The sequence below is a fragment of the Natator depressus genome, chromosome 2 (assembly GCF_965152275.1).
Source record: "Natator depressus isolate rNatDep1 chromosome 2, rNatDep2.hap1, whole genome shotgun sequence".
In the NCBI taxonomy this organism is placed as follows: Eukaryota; Metazoa; Chordata; order Testudines; family Cheloniidae; genus Natator; species Natator depressus.
The window spans coordinates 29,131,987-29,153,278 of record NC_134235.1 but is presented as its reverse complement, the minus strand read 5'-3'; the positions used below and the strand labels follow the sequence as shown (position 1 = coordinate 29,153,278).

The 21,292-nt window shown below is 40.3% G+C and overlaps 1 protein-coding gene across 1 annotated transcript in view; it reads right to left on the bottom strand.

Moving 5' to 3' along the window:
• The window catches only part of CSMD3 (CUB and Sushi multiple domains 3), a 1,169,988-nt gene that overhangs the window by 382,482 nt on the left and 766,214 nt on the right, over positions 1-21,292 (bottom strand). The window contains exons 24-25 of the mRNA XM_074943928.1: positions 7,319-7,475; positions 1,211-1,402 (exon numbers count right to left, since the gene is read on the bottom strand). Coding sequence (XP_074800029.1) covers positions 1,211-1,402; positions 7,319-7,475 — 349 coding nt within the window. The remainder of the gene's footprint in view (positions 1-1,210; positions 1,403-7,318; positions 7,476-21,292) is intronic.

Here is a 21,292-nt window from a genome sequence, read left to right as displayed (position 1 = left end):
TTTTTGGTGTAAGGGACCATCTATCAAAAAGGCTACCTTGGCTAGGTGACAAGAGAGATCGGAGTACCCAAGCAGACTCTCTGTGACTCCATGGGTTGGCTGTTATAAGTGCCTGAGGAGTTTACACATTTTGTAAATGGCAGGTGAAACCTAGGTATAATTTAGGGTTTATACCCTGCTTCTTAACAATCTGCCCTGAGGTTCATATTCACTCTCTTGAGACATCTTGACAGCCTATATGACTCCGAGTTGGTAGAACTGCTGGCCCAGGAAGGATTTCTTACCCAACATAATCACTAGTTCTAAGGACCAACAAAATCTTGGGATATTGTTTGTTATGTTGACTAATTATTAATTTGAAATATATGTTTAATTCATTTTAATAGTATGCTTATCCTTGGCTAGACAGGATCTTGGAATGAATGACTGTGCAGAGGCATAAGGCAGAATAAGACACCTATGAGGTTTTCACAGAAATTAAGTCTGAGCATAAAGGGGCATGTGCAAACTTTTTGCCTGTTACTCCCCCCCACACACACACATACACACACACAACCCCCTCTTGAAAGAATGAGGGCACAGAGGAACATAGATAGACTGCTTGTCTTCCATTCAGCCAATGACAAATTATTATCCCTTCCTTTCTCTCCCCAATTCCCAAATAAGGAATAGTGCCTCTTCTTCCCTGCGCTATTTGTGAGGCAACACACTGTGTGCCACCCTTTACACAGGGCTGGTAGCAAAACCACATTCTAACCCCCCTCCTCTTGTTGTGTACTACAGTATTCCTAATATTTGACATTTGCACTCTATTATGTAAAAATATTTATATGTGAAAAGTGCTTTGTAACTAAGCATATTAATAGAATATACTGACTGGTTTTACAAATAGTTCAGTAAGTCAAGACTGTAGAAACACTTTCTAACTTATCTTTAAGTGTTAAAAACTACAAGGAACTCATTTCACTACAATTTCCATTATGCATTCCTGTATTAATATTTACTTTCCTGATTGTCTAGCTACATCTTTCAGATGCCAAGAAGTGATATATTTAGCAGGTTGGGACAGGTTTGCCAGATCACACACATACAAAATTAACAAGATTCTAGAAAGCATAAAAGCATAAGGATCTCTCTCTCTCTCTCTCTCTCTCTCTTTTTTTTTTTAAACAAAGTAGAGTTTTCATTAAAGTTAAAAAGAGGCTACTACCAATACAGGATGGCAGAGGATAGTCCCATGCCCTTCTTTCCCCTGTCATACACTTTAGAAGGCTACTTCCATGGAGTGTGTAACCTGGATTGCATCCATAAATGATAGTACTGCCAGCAAAATGGCCTTGGTCATTGATCTTGTATCCAAATTGTGGCACACCAGGATCCTCACAGTGTGAAAGCTCAAAACCTGTAATGAGAGTAAAGAGTGGAGTAACAGAATTAAAATGATAACACACACTTGTGAAATTAAACACTTTTTGTCTTCCAGTCTGAACAAAGCATATTTTTATTTTTCATTCAGCAACACACTTAAGGAGTGTTTTTTTTTTAAATGGGACTAAGGTTGATTTTCAAAGGGGAGCCTAGGAAAATACTGTGATTCTCTGAGAGACCAATCCAGAATTCCTCATTCAGATATTGAGTAAAGTTTTCTGGACTGGGCCTCTGTGCGTGTGTGTGTTTTAAAGAACAGAAATTTTTACCAATCACTCAGTGATGACTTCAGGTAAAATTTTTAAAAAGCACCAAAGTAATTTAGGTGCTTAAGTCCCACTTTCAAATGATACTAGGGCACATAGGAGCCTCAGATTATGTTTACACTGCAATCTGTAGGTGTGGCTGCAGCATACATAGACTACTTAGATCAAAGCTATTTTAAGTAACAATAGCAGGAATAGCATCCCCGATACTATCACGGCAAACCTGGTGGCTGAACTATGTGACTTTGTTCTCACCCACAACTATTTCATATTTGGGGACAATTTATACCTTCAAGTCAGCGGGACTGCTATGGGTACCCGCATGGCCCCACAGTATGCCAACATTTTTATGGCTGACTTAGAACAATGCTTCATCAGCTCGCGTCCCCTAATGCCTCTACTCTACTTGTGCTACATTGGTGACATCCTCATCATCTGGACCTATGGGAAGGAGGCCCTTGAGGAATTCCACCATGATTTCAACAATTTCCATCCCACCTTCAACCTGGACCAGTCTGGACCACTCCACACAAGAGGTCCACTTCCTAGACACTACAGTGCTAATAAGTCATGGTCAGATAAACACCACCCTATACCAGAACCCTACTGACCACTATACTTACCTACATGCCTCCAGCTTTCATCCAGACCACATCACACAATCCATTGTCTACAGCCAAGCTCTAAGATAAAACTGCATTTGCTCCAATCCCTCAGACAGAGACAAACACCTACAGGATTTCTATCAAGCGTTCTTAAGACTACAGTACTCACCTGGTGAAGTGAAGAAAGAGATTGACAGAGCCAGAAGGGTACCCAGAAGTCACCTACTACAAGACAGGCTCAACAAAGAAAGTAATAGAACACTACTAGCCATCACTTACAGCCCCCAACTAAAACCTCTCCAGCGCATCAAGGATCTACAACCTATCCTGAAGGACGGCCCATCACTCTCACAGACCTTGGGGGACAGGCCAGTCCTTGCTTACAGACAGCCCCCCAACCTGAAGCAAATACTCACCAGCAACTACACATCACACAACAAAACCACCAATCCAGGAACCAAACCCTGCAACAAACCCCGGTGCCAACTCTGTCCACGTATCCATTCCAGGGACACCATCATAGGACCTAACCACATCAGCCACACCATCAGGGGCTCATTCACTTGCACATCTATCAATATGATATATGCCATCATGTGCTAGTAATGACCCTCTGCCATGTACGTTGGCCAAACCGGACAGTCTCTACGCAAAAGAATAAATGGACACAAATCTGACATCAGGAATTATAACATTCAAAAACTGGTAGGAGAACACTTCCATCTCCCTGGTCACTCAATAACAGACCTAAAAGTGGCAATTCTTCAGCAACAAAAACTTCAAAAATAGACTCCAACGTGAAACTGCAGAACAGGAATTAATTTGCAAACTGGCCACCATCAAATTAGGCATGAATACAGACTCGGAGTGGTTGGGTCATTACAAAACCTAATTCCCCCCATATTAATTTCCCCCTACTGTTACTCACACCTTCTTGTCAACTGTTTGAAATGGGCCACTCTCATTACCACTGCAAAAGTGGTTTTTCTCCCTTGGTATCCTACTGTTAATTGAACTGTCTTGTTAGACTGACCTCCCACTTGGTAAGGCAACTCCCATCTTTTCATGTGCTATGTATTTATACCTGCTACTGTATTTTCCACTCCATGCATCTGATGAAGTGGGTTCTAGCCCACGAAAGCTTATGCCCAAAAAAATTTGTTAGTCTCTAAAGTGCCACAAGGACTCCTCGTTATAATAGTAGTGAAGTCATGGCAGCACAGGCAGCTACAAGTTGACTATGTCTCCAGGGTCCTTGGTGGGCAAGGCTAGACTTTGCAGCTGCAGCCTTGCTGCTATTATTACTGGAGCTAGCTTTGATCTTTAACATGTGCTGCAATCATACCTCCAGCCCGACAGCAGTGTAGACATACCCTAAGTCTAACTGGAAGTCTTTCGACTTGTCTACACCAACAATTAGATCATGGCAAGCCGGGGTGTAAATGTGGACCCTGCTACCATGCACTAAAAGTTCTGTAGTTTGCTTTAACCTACCCCACTTTGAAACAAGAGTAGATTAAAACACACTATAGTGGTCTATTAGTGAGAGGCAGTAGGGTCCACATGGACACGAAAGCTACTGCATGGTAGATTTACATCCCAGCTTCACGTGAACTAAGTGTTCATGTAAACAAGTTCTCAATGAATGACATTAAACATTTAAACAGGCTTTAATTAAAGAATTAAAGAATTTAAACAGGCTTTAAATTCTTCATGCTGTTTGATTTTCCTTAAGAAAGGATTATAAACTTCCCTATGTTTAAGGCATAGCCTTCAAAAACTGCATGTTTTTAGTGAATGTGCTGTTCACCTCTTCCTACTGCAGCTGCTATGCCTATGGGTCAGTTAGCCAGTGAAATACAAAACCTTTTGATTATTCTTAAATTGAACTTGAATTTATGTAAAAAAACAAAAACAACAACAAAATTGAAGGCTCTATATATTTGGCTGGCAATTGCTTGTACCAAAGTGTAATGCACATATATGTGGTAAATTAAATTACAATAAACTGTAGCACTATTAGTGAAGAAAAAAGTGCATGGACAATAGTCTGAATTGAAAAGCAGAGTATATTGAGTTTAATTTGCTGAAATTATCAATATTCTGAAAAAGTCAGAGTTTTCCTTGTCTTTTTTTTTTTATGATGTATTTCAGCTCACAATCCTTTCAGCTGAGAACCATGAAAACTTTCTTTAGTGCTGAGTAATTACATGGCTTTCAATGGCCATATGTATTATAAATACCATCTACTTCTAAAATGTTACAATAACTTAACACACAACTCTAAAATTAATTGTCCAATTATCATGATGACACTTTGATTAGTCTGACAACGAATTTTAGGAGCTCATTAGCATGGTTGTTTGTTGTTGTTTTCTTTTCAAGTTTTGAGTTAAAACCCTCTCCTTTACCAAAGCCACATTGTTTGAATCTAAACAAGCACTTTCATAATAGTTAAATGCATAAGGGTTTCCGTTCTAATCCTGCTTTCAGTAGCTCATGACTCTCAGAACTGGGGGATTGAAAGATACAGGCTGATCTCAGCCTGAAGATCGATTGTTTGGGAAAGTTTGCTCCAAAACAATTCTGTTACTTTTGAGAATAAGGGGAGTAGGATAGTGAGATTTTTAAAGAAACAAAAAAAAACCCAACAACAAAAACACTTGTCTATTACAAAATACCAGCGGGGTGTAGAAAATTGAAATATGGCCAACAAAAATCTCTTGTTTAGAAGAAGTGCATGTGAGTGTTCCAGTGAAAAGTGCTTTTGATTTGAACAAGTTAGGAGCATCTGGGAATCTCATTCTATTGGAATACAAGCAAATTTTAATAACAGCACTTAGCTCATAATGTACATAGGTAATAAGGGCATATGGTGCATGTGACCCGGACATTCCTACATATCGCTGAAGAGGAAGCAAAGAAAAGGCTCTTCACTTCCACCATTGCATCCTCAGTCTCACATTGTGGAACTGTGCTGAGTGGTTGACAATTTGCTCAACATTCGCACTCTCCACACAGTTACTGAGCTATGTTTTATTAATTGTGAAAAATTTTCATTTACTTTACAACAAAACTATTCAGATTTGGACTGAGCTATCTATTGACATGGAAACAGAAACATATCTTGGTAGGTTAAATGATGTGTCTTCTCTACTTGAGTTTCAGCCAGAATGGCTCACTGAAAATACGGAGACAGGGACCTTCATGCCATAACCTGTGAGTTGGATCATTGTTCTGTCTGAATGCTGAAGGCCAGGAGGGAAGTACTGAGTCCCACTGTTGACCAAGATTTTCATTTGTTACCCTGTGGGTCTGGGGAATAGGCATGTGAGGTCCACGTTTAAGAACCTAACTCTTGATGTTGGCAATGTAGCTAACTATTTACTTGTGTCCCATCACCCATTTTCAGGGAAAGTCTCTGAGAAGACTGTGATTAGAACTGGTGGATAATGAATATTTTGGTTCACTGGCAGTTCTGAAAAAAAAAATTAAAAAAATAAAAAATTAAAAGGATTTGCTGTGGATCAAATCAAAAACAAATTTTCAACTAATCAAAAAGTCAAAAAACATTCTTCAGGCATTTTCACAAAAGCAAAGGAGGACTAGATTAATAAAATATTGGGGGGAGGGAGGAGGATGACCACCTCTCTTTTAAGTTTTAGTCCAATGGTTAGGGTGCATGCTTGGAATGTGGGAGATCAAGGTTGAATTCCTCTCTTTGGCTGATGAGGAAATAGAACTTGAATTTAGGTATCCCACATTACAGGAAAGTGTTCTAGCCCCTCGGGTAAATTTTTCTCAATCTCGCCTGTTAAAGCTGTTTCATTTTCTATAAATAATTAAATAATCCTTGGAGCAGGAACTTGAATTAGGGTCTGTCACATTGTAAATGAGTATCCTAATCCATCAGGATCTGAAGTCATTCTCACTCTCTTTCCCTGGCCCAATGATTATTCATTATCATTCATAGTGGCAATTCATAGCCATTTATGTTATGGTTTGTTTATTTATTTTCAGGGGACTGTGCCGCAAGGAAAATTAGCAAATCAAAACCAACATAATTTGCTTATGCCACAAACTCTGTAAAATATGTTTTAGTTTCACTATGGAAATTCCAGAAAGTCAATTACATGTATAACAATACTGAAATTCCATACCTGATCAGACCAGTTGGTTGTCTAATCCATCATCCTGTCTCTGAAAGTGACTGGCACAAAATGTTTCAAGGGCACCGCTCCTTCCCTCATCAATAGACAATTATACAATAACTTATCCATGGGGATGTTTTCTGGTAATTCTAGGTAGTTAGTGATTGGTTATGTTCTGCAGCTTTCATTAGGTTTTTGTATTTATTTTAAGACTAGCTACTATAATTTCAGATTTTTTTATTCATGTAAATATTTAATCCTTCTCTGAATCCTATTAAGCTCTTTACCTCTATAATATCTTGTGACAGTGAGTTGCACTTTATAATTTCCAGACTAGAATATTTATTAAAAGCAGCAATCCAAACCAAGAAATTACTGGTTTAATGGAAAAGAAACAACACAAGATTGGCCTCGGTTTAGGAAAGTGCCTCTGTTCATGAAGGGTGGATAAGAACATACTTAAATTCCACTGAAATCAATGGATCTGAGTGTATATTTAAAATTAAGCAGGTGCTTAAGTGTTTTCCTGAAGTGAAGCCATTATGAGCAGCAGAGAATAATCCACTTTTCTTGACCCTTTCAGTCAGCAAGTAAATTTAAGATAGTCCTCTGGCAAAAGAAGGCAATTCAGCCATCAATTACAAATAACAAAAATAATCAATCCTCTGAGTAATACAGAAGCTAGAGTTCCAATATAATAAATGTTTGATTTGGGCAGAAAGTTGAAAATGGATTATTTTGAGAGAGTGGTGAATTGGTGGCAATATTCTACCAGTTTTTATCATCATTAGAATTTCTGAGTAGAAACAATGACTATTTCAAGCCATGAACAACATAAATCCATTATTCTATGTTTCTACATACTTACTGGTGTAAACAAGCTGAAAACCTTCATCAGTTCCCTCCGTATCTGAGTTAAATTCCAACCACAGATGATTTGAGGTACTACTTAGTGTCAGTCCTCTCAATGAGGCTCCAGTAAATGCACCCAGCAGGTGAGCTGTGTTGTCTTTTCCATCATATATCTGTAAAACAAATGGGACTTGTACAATTTTAAAAAATCATATTTCAGTTACAACATAATTTCACACATATCTATTAAGTGGAAGGATGCTTATTGTAGCGGGATCTATTGTAAGTCAATGTAGAGAGCGCTTTATGCATATACTGTTTGTTTTTCCTGAATTATATAAGTGTGGTGATTTTTCAAATGTACAATTTAAAATATGTCAGTTCCTTTTTGCATGACAATTGAAGTGGAAAGGGTTGCCATCTCAGCTAAATGTTTATAAACATCTGTGTTTACTTTGCCATTCCCAATATTATAAAGTTTGCCACAACATATCAAGGAATTCTTATTTTGTGTACGCACTTCTGCCTCAGTCCTGGAAGTGGTGTAATGTAAAAATGTAATGTCTCCCCAGCTTGAATGTTAAACAAACCTCTGCAAAATATTACTAAGTAAAGAAAGGTACATGTATATCAATACAATAAAAGGAATGAGAATAAAACAAACAGAATAACTGCCTCTTTAAGATGGAAGGACAATGTAATTTATATGTAAACTGGAAATCAACATTTGTATTTATTTTTCTTCAGGAGCTGCTTTTCCCCTATTTAACAATGGACATTGCTATACAAAAAAATAAATAAAATCCCAAACATTTCAAATAATCTATTCTAATAACATTTAGCAGATGTCATTGCAAGTTTTGTTCTTTTTAAACATTAGAGGTTGTTACATTCCATTCAGACGTGAGAAAGTTAAACTGTAATTTGATTAACTATAGTTGCTATACTTAACACTTAAAATCTTTGACAAATAAGTTTTAATAATGATTACATTTGTACATAACTAAATTCTGACCTTTGTCTTATTCCTGATTTCCTGCACAGTGAAACTCAAAACTTTGCCTGTCAAATAAATAGACAGTCATGTTCAATGCTAAATAAAGTCTATTTTTATCAATGGAAAATTTATTTCATGGTTGCATTTGTAAATATGAATGTATAGCAAAACCAACCCAAACCAAAAACACCATTCTCACTCAGAGTATTAAACGGGAATTTAAAATGTGAAACAGAACTATTATTAGCTCCTTTTTACATCTGTATGGAGGATTTACATACATAACTCCCATTTAGCATTAGTCAGAGACTTTTGCAAAAGCCTCTAGTAAAAATGGAATCTGTCCACTATCTTTCAGATGATCGTCTGAGTGAATGAGGTATAGCACTTTCAGAATGAGATTACAGAATAACACCAGTGTCTTGGCCAACATTCCTTGTCTCAGTCAAAACAAGGAAACAACAACAAAACAAACAAACTCACAGACTTTAACGCTAATGGCTCTGTGTGAATTACTGTACAACTATACCATATCTGTTACACAGCCTCTGAACTTCTAGTAGCTAATTCACTGTTTTATCTAGCATTTTGGAATATACTAAAGTATTAAAGGCATTCTATAAAAAAAGAGTCTTCTATTTAGGTGAAGCCATGTATGTGATGGATGAACTAATGCAATGGAACGTGTTTGATTTAAGTGTTGGGGGAATTTACGTGAATGTTCATAATATTGGGGCTTTAGTACAAATAGCAACTCAGTTTCCCAAGTCCACCAAGATTTGTTCCTGTAGAACTTCAAAATTCCACTAGAATGGAGCTTAAGAAAAAGTCGTTATTGTGGAGTGTCAACCAGTGCAACCCACAGGGCCATTAAAAAAACCCTATGGTTAACTAGAAGTTTCTGTTAATTGTAAATAAATGCTGCACTGCATGTTAGAAGACTATTTAGGAAAACAGTCTCTTGGAGATACTATTCTGTTATTAAATACTAATTACTTGCATCAGTAATTTCAGATCTCTGGAGATCTCCGGAGATCAGATGTCAAAACACTCTTTTTGAAATACAGTAAGTGTAGGTGAGACTACTTGTGCCAAAGTACTTGATGCACCATTTTGTAACAACGTTCAAAATCAGGTTCATATATAGCTCCTTATGGAGATGTTACTTCCTTCAAAGGCCTTCTAGAAAATGGCTACAATATATTGAGATTGCAAGACAGCTATCTACCAGATATCCAACTTTATAATTGTCAATATGTTTTCTGTATACACTGCATATGTTTCTCCCGATGAAGCTTCTGTTCTATCTGCTCCTCAATGTAGAAATCTAAATAATATTTCCAGCAGTGCAGTATTTATATTCAAGAGCCACAAAAACAAGAACTCCAGGTATGACACTCTCTATTCTAAATTCCTCAAATGGCTCATCATCCACTATCATCTCATATTTAATCTTACTATGACCCACCTTCAAAGCTCTGCATAACTCTGCCTCTCCCTGCCTATCATACCTTGTTTAATTGTTCATTGCCCTGGCCACACTCTCCACTCAGCAGCATTCCCAGCCTTTGCCACCAGTATATCAGCTGATTGTGGGATCACTTTCATGACCTCTTCCACATTCCTATCATAGTATAACCTGTGACAGGGTCAGGCCAGATGGCTACAGGAGAGTGATATTAGCCCCAGGTTAAGTAGGTCCCTTTTCCCCAGGTAAGGTAACAGGGAAGGTTCCAAAACAATCAGGAACTTTCTGGAAACAATTAAGGCAGACAGGCTGATTAGAAAACCTGCAGCCAATCAAGAAGCTGCTAGAATCAATTAAGGCAGGCTAATCAGGGCACCTGGGTTTAAAAAGGAGCTCACTTCAGTTTGTGGTGCGTGCGAGGAGCTGGGAGTAAGAGGCGCAAGAAGCGGGGAGTGAGAGGATATGCTGTTGGAAGACTGAGAAGTACAAGAATTATCAGACATCAGGAGGAAGGTCCTGTGGTGAGAATAAAGAAGGTGTTGGGAGGAGGCCCTGGGGAAGTAGCCCAGGGAGTTGTAGCTGTCACACAGCTGTTACAGGAGCCACTGTAGACAGCTTTAATCCACAGGGCCCTGGGCTGGAACCTGGAATAGAGGACGGGCCCGGGTTCCCCCCATCCCTCCATCCCCCCAATTCCCTACTTGATACCGGAGGAGTTGAACTGGACTGTGGGTTCCACCAGAGGGGAAGGTCTCTGGCCTGTTCCCCGATCCACTAGGTGGATCAGCAGAGACTGCAGGGATTGTTCTTCTTCCTTTCCCCATGCTGGCCAGTGATGAGGCTAACTGAGTGAACAGCAGATTGGAGCCACGAAAGTGGCCAAACTGAGGGCTGCCGTGAACCTCTGAGGCGAGAAAATCCGCCAATAAGCGCAGGACCCACCAAGGCAGAGAAGGAACTTTGTCACAAACCTCACTGTATAACCTCACTGTGCTCATCTGAAAAGCCTTTAACCCATCCACAATTATGTCTTTCTTAAAGATCCACTTCATAAAGTTGAAAAGATCACTATTAGATGTTCTCTTTCCCAATTCCTCTATTTGTCTGTCTGTCCTTAGGTTGTGAATTTTTCAGAGCACAGACTGGTCCTTTTGCATCACATAGTAAGCCATAAACAAACAAACAGCAGTGCCCCATTCTCAGTTTCACACCTGGCATCATGTCTGACGGGCAACAATGGGCCACAAAATAGATTACAATTTCTAGTTGTCACACCTTATGGAACCTGGAGAAGCTGAGCTTGCTAGTACACAGCAAATATAATAATGTGTAATCTGGTACGTGGACAAACAGTTCCTTCATCTTTGTTAATTTCAACTAACAACATACAGAAAAAGACTTGGAAAAAAATCAAACAAACAAAAAACAAAAGAGGTTCAAAAGAACACTGTGTTACGATTCCAAGCAGTACTGTATGTAATCAACATTGTCCATTTATGCTCTATAAAATAAAGATTTTTTTTCACATTGGGCATGAAATAATATTATCTACTTTTCAAAGGGAAGGGCAATAAGTAAAGAAATTGTGTAGAAGACATCTGACCAGTATAAAAAGATGGGGGAGAGGGAAGAGCTGAGTCCAGAAAGGCGTTGAAGAAAGTCTCACAAACACACACACACACACAAAATAAAATCCTAAAATTCCTGTATTAGACATGACAAGGAGAACTACCAACAAAGAAGTCATCTCTTAATATTAGAAATCTAAGTTTAAGAAGAACTAGGATTATTTGATAGCTGAAAATAGCAAATAAAATGGTGACATAATTCAAATACTGACATTGATTACATATAATGAAAACATACCTTTGGCCTTGAGTACAAAGGGCTTATAATGTACTGCATAAATAGCAAAGATGGTAAATTATTTACATAGAGTACACAGTAAAAGAACAAAGAGTTGGATATACTGAACAACAAATAAATTATGTACAAATAGTCTTAGCTCTTAATGCGTTATGGAAAGCTTTCCTGAAACTACAATTCCCCAATTAATCTCTCTCTGTTCCAATACAAAAACAGTAAATAAACACTAGATTTTAGATTGTAAGTTTTTCAGGGCAGGAACCATCTCTTTCTATATGTTTTCACAGTCTCTAGCACTTAATAAGCATTTTCCTCAATTATTATAATTAATAATAATCAGTTACCATCCTCATCCAAATATATAGAAAATCAAGTCTCTGATTATTAGTATGCCAGCCATAGTCAAAGAGGTTTGAATTATTACATGAGAATTTGCTCTTGAATAGAGCTCCATGGATTCTGCAAAAAGTACTGATAAAGACTCATTTGAATAAAATCCAGAAAATTTCTGTGATGGCATTCACAACCCCTTTTATCCATTTCATGTGAATAATATTTTGTCTATCATCCCATCCCCCAGAACATCTCAGAAAGTGGAAATCTTGCAAATATTTCATCCAAAGATGTTAGTGTGAAAGTTCTCACTATCACATTAAAAACTCTGATTGTCCTCCTCATTCAATGATCAGAAACAATATTGTGTGAATTAGCTGACCAGCCACTAATGAAGAATAATAAATACCCAAAGATGTACTCTGTGTTTGGTAGAGCAACTGACCTATAGGCCAAAATATGCTTGCATTAAGTGTTCAAACATTTTCAAATGATGAACCCACAAAGCAGACAAGCTGTTCATATTGAAGACATGATGGTGATCTTGAAGGAGAGGGAAGAATGTGTCTGGTGATAAAACTGTCTTGCTGAACCTCCTGGGATATCACTAATCTGTTGTGCGGCAACACAAGAGCCCAGATAAAGTGCTGGCTACAGTGAGAGATGAGGACCTCAACAACACACTACTGGCGGAGAATAAGCACTCAGGGAAACTGCCCTAAGACCTATACTGCATTACAAAATGTAAAATTTCTGAGTGGGAGGGAAAGTCATCTCCCAGGGAAAAGATGCTTTGCCAAAGGCTCTCTCACAGAGAACAGAAGCAGCAGCAGCAGCTGTGTGTGTGTGTGTGTGTGTGTATGTGTAGCTTGTACCTACCGAATCTTGGAATCAATTTAGTTCATGGGTCCTGCAGCAATCTGGGAAGAGCCAGGGTGCAAAATTACCCTGGCCACACCCTTCCTGTGTCAATACATGCCATTCCTGTTCGTGCCAACCCTGAGATGACCCCAATTTGTCCCCTGACATGGGGGAGTCTATCCGGGGAGTTTACATTCAGCTCTGCACATGCCTGAAGGTCTTGCTGTGCCAGGACTATTCCATGCAGGCATAGGCACAAACTAAAAAATTAGTGGGTGCTTTGCATTCCCCAACAGCCAGGTCCCTCACCCCCAGCACCTCTCGTTGGTGGCTCTGATGATCTGCTCTTCCCCTTCCCTCCCCATGCCTCTTGCCCTCTGTGATCAGCTGTTCCACGGCATGCAGGAGGCGCTGGGGGCGGGGAAGGGGAAGAGTGAGGACAGGGCGTGCTCGAGGGAGGGGGCAGAACTGGGCAGGAAGATGAGGGGTGGAATGGGAGTGGGAAGAGGCAGGGTGCGTGCTTGGGAGAAGGGTGGAGTGAGGGCGGGGCATGGGGCTGAGCAGGGATTGAGCACCGCTGGGGAAAGGAAAAGCCGGTGCTTGTGAATGCAGGGGCCTCATATGTCCTTGGTGGCCACTTTGGACAGAGTAAATATAAAGAAATAAAGAAATTACAATGTGTTAAGAAACACTGAGCTTTAGAATAAAAACATCATTGTTTCTAGACTCTCAGAAACTATGGTGATGAGGGGCATAGAGGTACCTAGACAGATGGATAATACACATGTTAAGCAATAAACAATTCTCAGGATAAAAATTTTAGATTCAAATAAAAATAAAACTAATGATTATTAACTGAATAGGGTAGCACTAAAGTATATGCAGTAAAGACAGAGTGGATGCCTAGCTTAACTTTATTTACAAGTCCTTGAAAATTGAATTGAGATTAGTAATCAGGCTAGGCCAGAAGCACAGCAGCAGAATAAATGACTTTTGAAATGGAATTGAAAGCAAATCTGAAACGAAGAAAACCATTCTAGGAGAATTAGTGGTTCCCTATACAGCCATTTAAATCACATCTGACTTAAAGATAAAACAACTTGGATTTGATGCCCCTTCCTCTGATCCTGCCAAGCTACTTAAAATTGATATCTCTTAAAGATCCTGGCTTTATTTTATTTTTAAACATTTAAAAAAATCTGTCCTTAGTTAAATATATGCTGAAGACACAGTAGTTTTTCATAGATAAATCTGGAAAAAAATATTGGAGTAACTTTTTAGTGTTCAACCCTAGTGAAATGCATGATGGATTCAGGGTGTACAGTATAACCAATGCATAATTTTGTTGATAAGTAAGTATGTGGCATGTGTGACCAATAACTAACATAAAGGTTATTAATAAATTACAAAGATTGGTCCCAGTAGTTTCCCAAAATCTCCCACAAGTCCATTTCATGAGATAAATATTCTACGCTTTTAATTTTTCCCCGGAAAATATACTGTGTTGCAAATTTAATCAGTCTTCTTACTATATTAACCCTTTCCCACTGCTTAGTTTGACAGCTGAGCTCTCTCCAAAGCTGACACTAACTGGGAAATCACTGCCTAGGAAGGAGTACTGCAGAAAAGGGTTGGTGGTTATAGTGGATCACAAACTAAATATGAATCAATATTGTAATGCCGTTGCAAAAAAAAACCAACAACCCCAAACCAAACAAACAACCCTCCACCCACCCAGCCCCCAACATCATTTTGAGATGTATTAGCAGGAATGTTTTAAGAAAGACATGAGAAGTAGTTCTCTCACTCTACTTAGAACTGGTAAAGCCTTAACTGGAGTACTGTGTCCAGACCACACTTCAGGAAAGATGTAGACAACTTGGAGAAAATACAAAGGAGAGCAACATATATGATTAAAGATCTAGAAAACATGACCTGCAAGGAAAGATTTTAAAAAATGGCTTTGTTTAGTCTGGAGAAGAGAAGCCTGAGGGGGGAAATGAGAAGAGTCTTCAAATACATAAAAGTTTGTCATAAAGAGGAGTGTGATAAATTGTTTTTCTTATCCACTGAGGGCAGGACAAGAAGCAATGGGGTTAAATTGAAAAAAAGGGAGATTTAGGTTAGACAATAGGAAAAAATTCCTAACTGTCAGAATACTTTGGCCCTGGGGTAAACTGACCAGACAGGTTGTGGAATATCCATCCATGGAGGTTTTTAAGAACAGGTTAGACAAAAACCTGTAAGGGATGGTCTAGATAACACTTAATCCTGCCTCAGTGCAGGAGACTGAACTAAGTGACCTACTGAGGTTCCTTCCAGTCCTACATTTCTACAATTTCTATGATTCTATAAATCTGCTTTATGGATCTCTAGCAGGTTTGTTGTAAAATACACCTTACTCTATGCCATGTCTACGATGGAAAATAATTTCAAGGTTTGCTGAATTTCCTGGAATTCTCTGTCTGATTCACTGTATAAAAGAGCAGAGGGGAAATGGCCCCTGGGGCATTGAAGGAGAAAGGAGGAAAATATCATGCATTTAAATATAAAACAAAAACCACAACAAAACAACTTTTCCTCAGGCTGAGAGAATTGAATATCAATCTAATGTACATTTCAACTGAGAACACTGGGGAATCCCCTAGTCTAATACACTGGCATATAAACCCAAATTCAATGTGTTTGTATCACTTTCCTTTTCAGTCTTTTCTCCTTTCTTATATTTTATCCAGGTTACATGACCTAATAGAATTACATTCCTGGACGGATAAGAAGAAAAGAGCATTAGTCATTCACTCGGTTACTACCACAGGCCCAGTGATCATTTTCCACATATTTATCTTGCAAAGAGAATGGCAACAGCCTAATATCAGGTCCCTCATGAGATCTGTACCAGAAATCGTGACTAAGGGTGAAACTCTGGCTGCACTAAACTCAATGGGAGTTTTGCCAATGACGTCAGGGGAACCAGTATTTCACCCAGAGTCCAGTGCTGAAGTTAACAGGGGTACTCATGAGTTAGGGGTGTCAAGATCGGTTTAGCTTGGTTTTAATGTAGAAATGACCCTTTTCTTGATACCCCAATGTCCAAATAAGAATTTGTTCAGGCTATGCACTAAATGCATAGCAGGAACAAGGGTTCTGAAAACATGATTTGGCCTCAAAATGATATATTTCCCTTTACATCCTTCAAATTCAAGGTGATGACTCTTGATTTGCTATTGCAAATTATCCATGTGGCATCTCACTGAAGACAAGGGTCTACCTGTGTGAATCATTTTGAAAGATTGATCTTCTTAATGGCACCCATATGTCTTACACAAATGTAAATAAAACTGTGTAAATGGTTCCCCTATCAAAATGAATTAAATATTGGGAAAAGGGTTTTTTTTTTAAAATATATATTACGTTTTACGGATTTTTTAAATTACATAAATACTGTATGGAAAATATACTATTTTCATTGATAGATGGACCCAAATTCCACTTATTGAATGTCACTGACCCACATGATGCTTCTGAGTGCTAGCATTTATATTTGGATACCAGATTAAATTGGCTATTCATTCCAGGAGGCTCAATTATTAACAGTTCTACAAATGAATATAATTTAAGCTGTTATTTGATTTCAGTTCTGAAGATTTTACCAAAGGAAGAATCTTTTTTTTTTTTTAAAATAAGTGTACCCTCTTTTAACCAGCCTACTTTTGGGAATTTGCCATCCCAAACAGAGATGACATATGGATATGGAAATCTACGCTCTTTGAAAGAGGCAGAACAACACAATATTGACAGCTAAAACTGAAGCTAGCGTTGCCTTGTCAAACATATAATGTATTCTGTACATCAAACAGAAATGTGCATTTGAGGACAGAATAAGGCTCATATGTGTTTTTGTGCATGTACTAGCTCTTACCCACCAAAATATATAATCTGCTTCTATGTTTTAGTGGTCATGGTACACAAATGAATTATGACCTTGGGGGTAGAAAATTCCTAAGAAACCAAAATTTGGATTTCCATGCAAATGTTCCTTGTTTAGAGAGAGAGAGAGAGTGCTCCAAAAACTTATTCACAGGGCACATTAACATCTTAGGTCTTGTCTACACTATGAAGTTAAGTCAACATAAGGCAGCTTACGTCGACCAAATTATGGAGGTGTACACACTACAATGCTCCTCCCACCACTGTAACTCACCTCCTACGCAGACCTAATAAAACCACCTTGACAAGAGGCACAGAGCTTAGGGGAACACTGTTAGAAAGACACAGTATCAGTGGAGACACTGTGTTGCTTGCATTAACCTAAGTGGCCTCCAGAAGGTGTCCCAGAATGCCCACCATTACCACTCTACTCACCATTTTGAACTCTGCTGCTCTGCAGCCAGGTATATAAGTATTCACCCCTCCCCTTTTGAAGTCCCAGGAAGTTTTGAAATTGCTCTTCCTGTTTGCTCGGTATGAAGAGTTAACATAGCTACTGCCCAGCAGACCATGCCATCTTGACGCAGAAAACACTCTTCTGCTTGGAGTACACCGGTGGTGGTGGATCTCCTTGGTCTGTGGTAAGAGGAGGCTGTGCAGTCACAGCTCCACTCCAGATGCAGGAACTTTGATATGCATGGCCAGATCGCTTGGCGGAGAAGGGCTATGACAGGGACATGCAGCAGTGCCATATAAAAATTAAGGAGATGAGGTGGGCATACCAGAAGGCAAGGGAGGCAAATAGTCACTCTTGTGCGGAGCTGCAGACATGCTGCTTCTACAAGGAGCTCCATCCTCAGCAGGAACCCCACCTCCACTGCTAAGAGCCCCGTGGATACTTCGGGGGGCTGGAGTTACCAGCTACCGGAGTGAACTCTGAGGACAATATATTGAATGAAAGAGTGGAGGAGAATGGGGGACATGTGACAGGGAGATCTGGTAGCATGGGCAAGTAAGGATATCTTTTTGACTCCAGAACAATCTAGTGTCCCCCAGCAGTGTAGCTGTGCTGAGTCTGATGCAGGGGAGGGAACCTCTGGTAAGTACTCAGTTTGCTTCAATACTGCAGGGACACACACTACTTTTTTTCATCAGGTTAGAAGAGGTAGTGAAATAGCCTATACAAGTACATTTGCTATCTGCTTTCTCATTCCTCTGTACAATTAGGCAGCGGGAGCCTGTGGAAAAGTTTGTTTATGCACACCTGGATGTCCCATGAATCCTTCATAGAGATCTTTAGGAAACTTTTCTTTCTGCAGTCCTCTGCCAAAGGTTTCTTATTAGGGATGCCTTGTTTCTTCCCCACGGTAGGACATATTGCCATGCCACTTCACAATTACTTCAGCAGGCACCATTGCAGCAAACAGGCTAGCAGCATATGGACCCAATGCAGCCACACACATGCAGGAGGTGCTCCCTTGCAGCCTTGGTTACCCTCAGGAGTGAGATATCAGCTACAATCACCACCGCCTGTGGCAAACGGTGCCAGTATTCACGACGATAGACCTAGGTGCTTGTTCTGATAACCATGTGCACAACACCCCCATTTGTCCCAACTCACCCCTCTCCTGCAGGCTGTACTCACCATGGCTGGGGCTGCCACCATGCTGAATGACTCCTAAGGGAAAGTGAGAAAGTTGTGCTTGTAACTTGTTTGGATCAAGGGGTATAAGTACAGTGACAATAAGACCTCTGTCCACTGTTTCTTTACCAGTGCAGATGTGGCCTTGAGGGTCCCTTCATGCACACGGGCAGAGCGGCTTGGGCAGATAAGGAGAAGAAAGAAGAGGGCTAAGGAAGACATGTTGCTGGAGGTGCTGCAATCCTCTGATGCTTCAGATTGTGAGCAGAGATGCAATCAATGAGAAAATGTGGACGGATACTGTGGAAAGAAAGCAGGTCCAGGAAGAGATGATAATGCTGCTCAGGGAGCAAACAAACATGCTGTGCTCTCTGGCTGAACTTCAGGCTGAATACATCTGTGCTCGCCTTTCCCTGCAGAACTGCATCCCAGGACCTCCCTTCATTCCCCCCACACATTCCATTTATCTTCCATTGCCACAATAGTACCCCAGGCACGCCACTCCACAGGATATCACGCACAATGACAGCTTAACATATAGCCAGCCGTGAGATCCTCGTTGGCCTACATGCCTGTGAATTCACTGTCCCTTCCCCTTTAAAGATATTTTTTCCTGTGTGTAAGAAGTTTACCTCAGAATGACATAGGTATGTTTGCATGGGTGTAGAATAAAAAATCAACTTATGGAAAGAGAATGAACCTTTATTATTCTCCAACACATGGTGACTGCTGCTAACATTCAGAGACAGTAGCAATAGGTGCATTTGCATTGTTATAATAGTACACACACAGCAATTATAACAATGTTCATACCACAGTGCAAAAAAATAATGCCAGGCTCAACACATTACAGCAATTCATTGTTCGTTCATTGTTAAAATGCTCCTTCAAAGCCTCCATGATCCACATATCTCTCCATTTAGCCTCTCCGATAGTCCTGGTATCTGGCTGCTCAAAGTCAGCAGACAGCTGTTCAACTTCCATGTGCCACCCATGGGGAAACTTCTCCTCCTTTATCAGAAGGGTAGCTGTGTCAGTCTGGATCTGTAAAAACGGCAAAGAGTCCTGTGGTACCTTATAGACTAACAGATGTATTCGAGCACAAGCTTTCGTGGGTGAATACCCACTTCGTCAGATGTATTCACCCACAAAAGCTTATGCTCTAATACATCTGTTAGTCCATAAGGTGCCACAGGACTCTTTGTCACTTTCTCCTCCTTTGCTACACAGATATTATGAAGTGCACAGCAGACTGCTATGACCATGGGGATATTGCCCTCACTGAGATCTAACCTGAGGAGACAGCACCAGTGACCCTTTAAGCGACCAAAGGCTCAAGAGTCATTCCATACCTGCTGAGCCTGTTGCTGAAGTGCTACTTGCTGCTGTTAAGCTGGCCACTGTATGGCTTCATGGGCCATGGTGCAAGGGGTAGGATGGATCTCCCAGGATCACTATTGGCATTTCCACATCCCCACTTGTAATCCTCTGGTCTGTAAAGAAGAGTCCCTGCTTGCAGCTTTCTGTACAGGCCTGTATTCCTAAAAGTGCATGTGTCATGCACCTTCCCTGACCAGCCTGTGATGATATCAGCGAAACAATCTCAGTGATCCACCAGCACTTACAATGTCATAGAAAAGTAGCCCTTTCTGTTGATGTACTCCATCTCAATGTGGTCTAGGGCACACAACAGAGATATGTGTGCCATCTATTGCCCCATCACAGTTAGGAAATCCCATTGCTGCAGAGCCATCCACTATTTTGAGCACATTACCTGCAGTCACAGTCCTTCACAGCAGGAGGCAATTAATAATCATGCACACTTGCATCACAGCAACCCCATGTGGATTTCTGACTCCAGACTGATTCAGGAATGATCAGTAGTAGTCTGGCATTGCCAGCTTCCACACAGCAATCGCCACTCACTTCTCTGCCGTGAGGGCAGCTCTCATTTTGGTGTCCTTGTGCCTCAGAGCAGGGGCAGAGTAGGCTCCGTACACAGTACCAGGAAGGTGGCTTTGCGCATTCAAAAGTTCTGCAGCCACTGTTCATCATCCCATACCTGCATAAAAATGTGATCCCACCACTCAGTGCTTGTTTCTCATGCCCAGAACTGAGGGTCCACCATGTGCAGCTGCTCCATGAACACCAAAAACAATCCTGAATTGTGTCTTTCCATGGCACACAGCAAGGCAGACACCAAAGCATCATCATCAGACTTGCAGCTCAGAAAATGCTGCAGGATCAGGTGAGTTGTATTCATAATGCTCAGAACAATACTAGAGAGCAGTCCAGGATTCATGCTTTCTGATGGAGATGACAAACGCACAGGTTACAGGGGCTGTTGAAAAGTGGTGAGAAATGTACTAGGAAGCCCATGGAATGATGGGTTGGTGAAAACTGCACCATGGGATGCTGCAACTGCCCCCATGAGTCATTGCACACCCTTCCCAAAACACTCAGCAGTGGATGATGGTGATTTGCACATTGGGATAACTACCCATGATGCACTGCTCACTGTGTCAGTGCAAGAGCTGCTACTGTGGATGCACTACACCAACACAAGGTGTGTAGTGTGGACATGCAACAGTGGTTTAATTATAGCGGTAGCTGTACATCAACCTAACTTAAGTTGACTTAACTTTGCATTCTAGACATGGCCTTAGAGCTGGATCCTGAACAGTGTGAATGAGTGCCAAGTAAAAGTGATGAGTAGGGCAGGGAGTTCAGGGGAATTTGATCATGGATAGCTGTTCAACTCAGACACCAACCTCTCTCCCCCCACCCCCACCAGCTTCAAGAGTGAGACCTCTTTAGGATAATAAGAATCACGTTTACAGCCATGTTTTCTCAGACATTACAGTCTCCACAAGACGTGCCTCCTTTTTACTCTGCA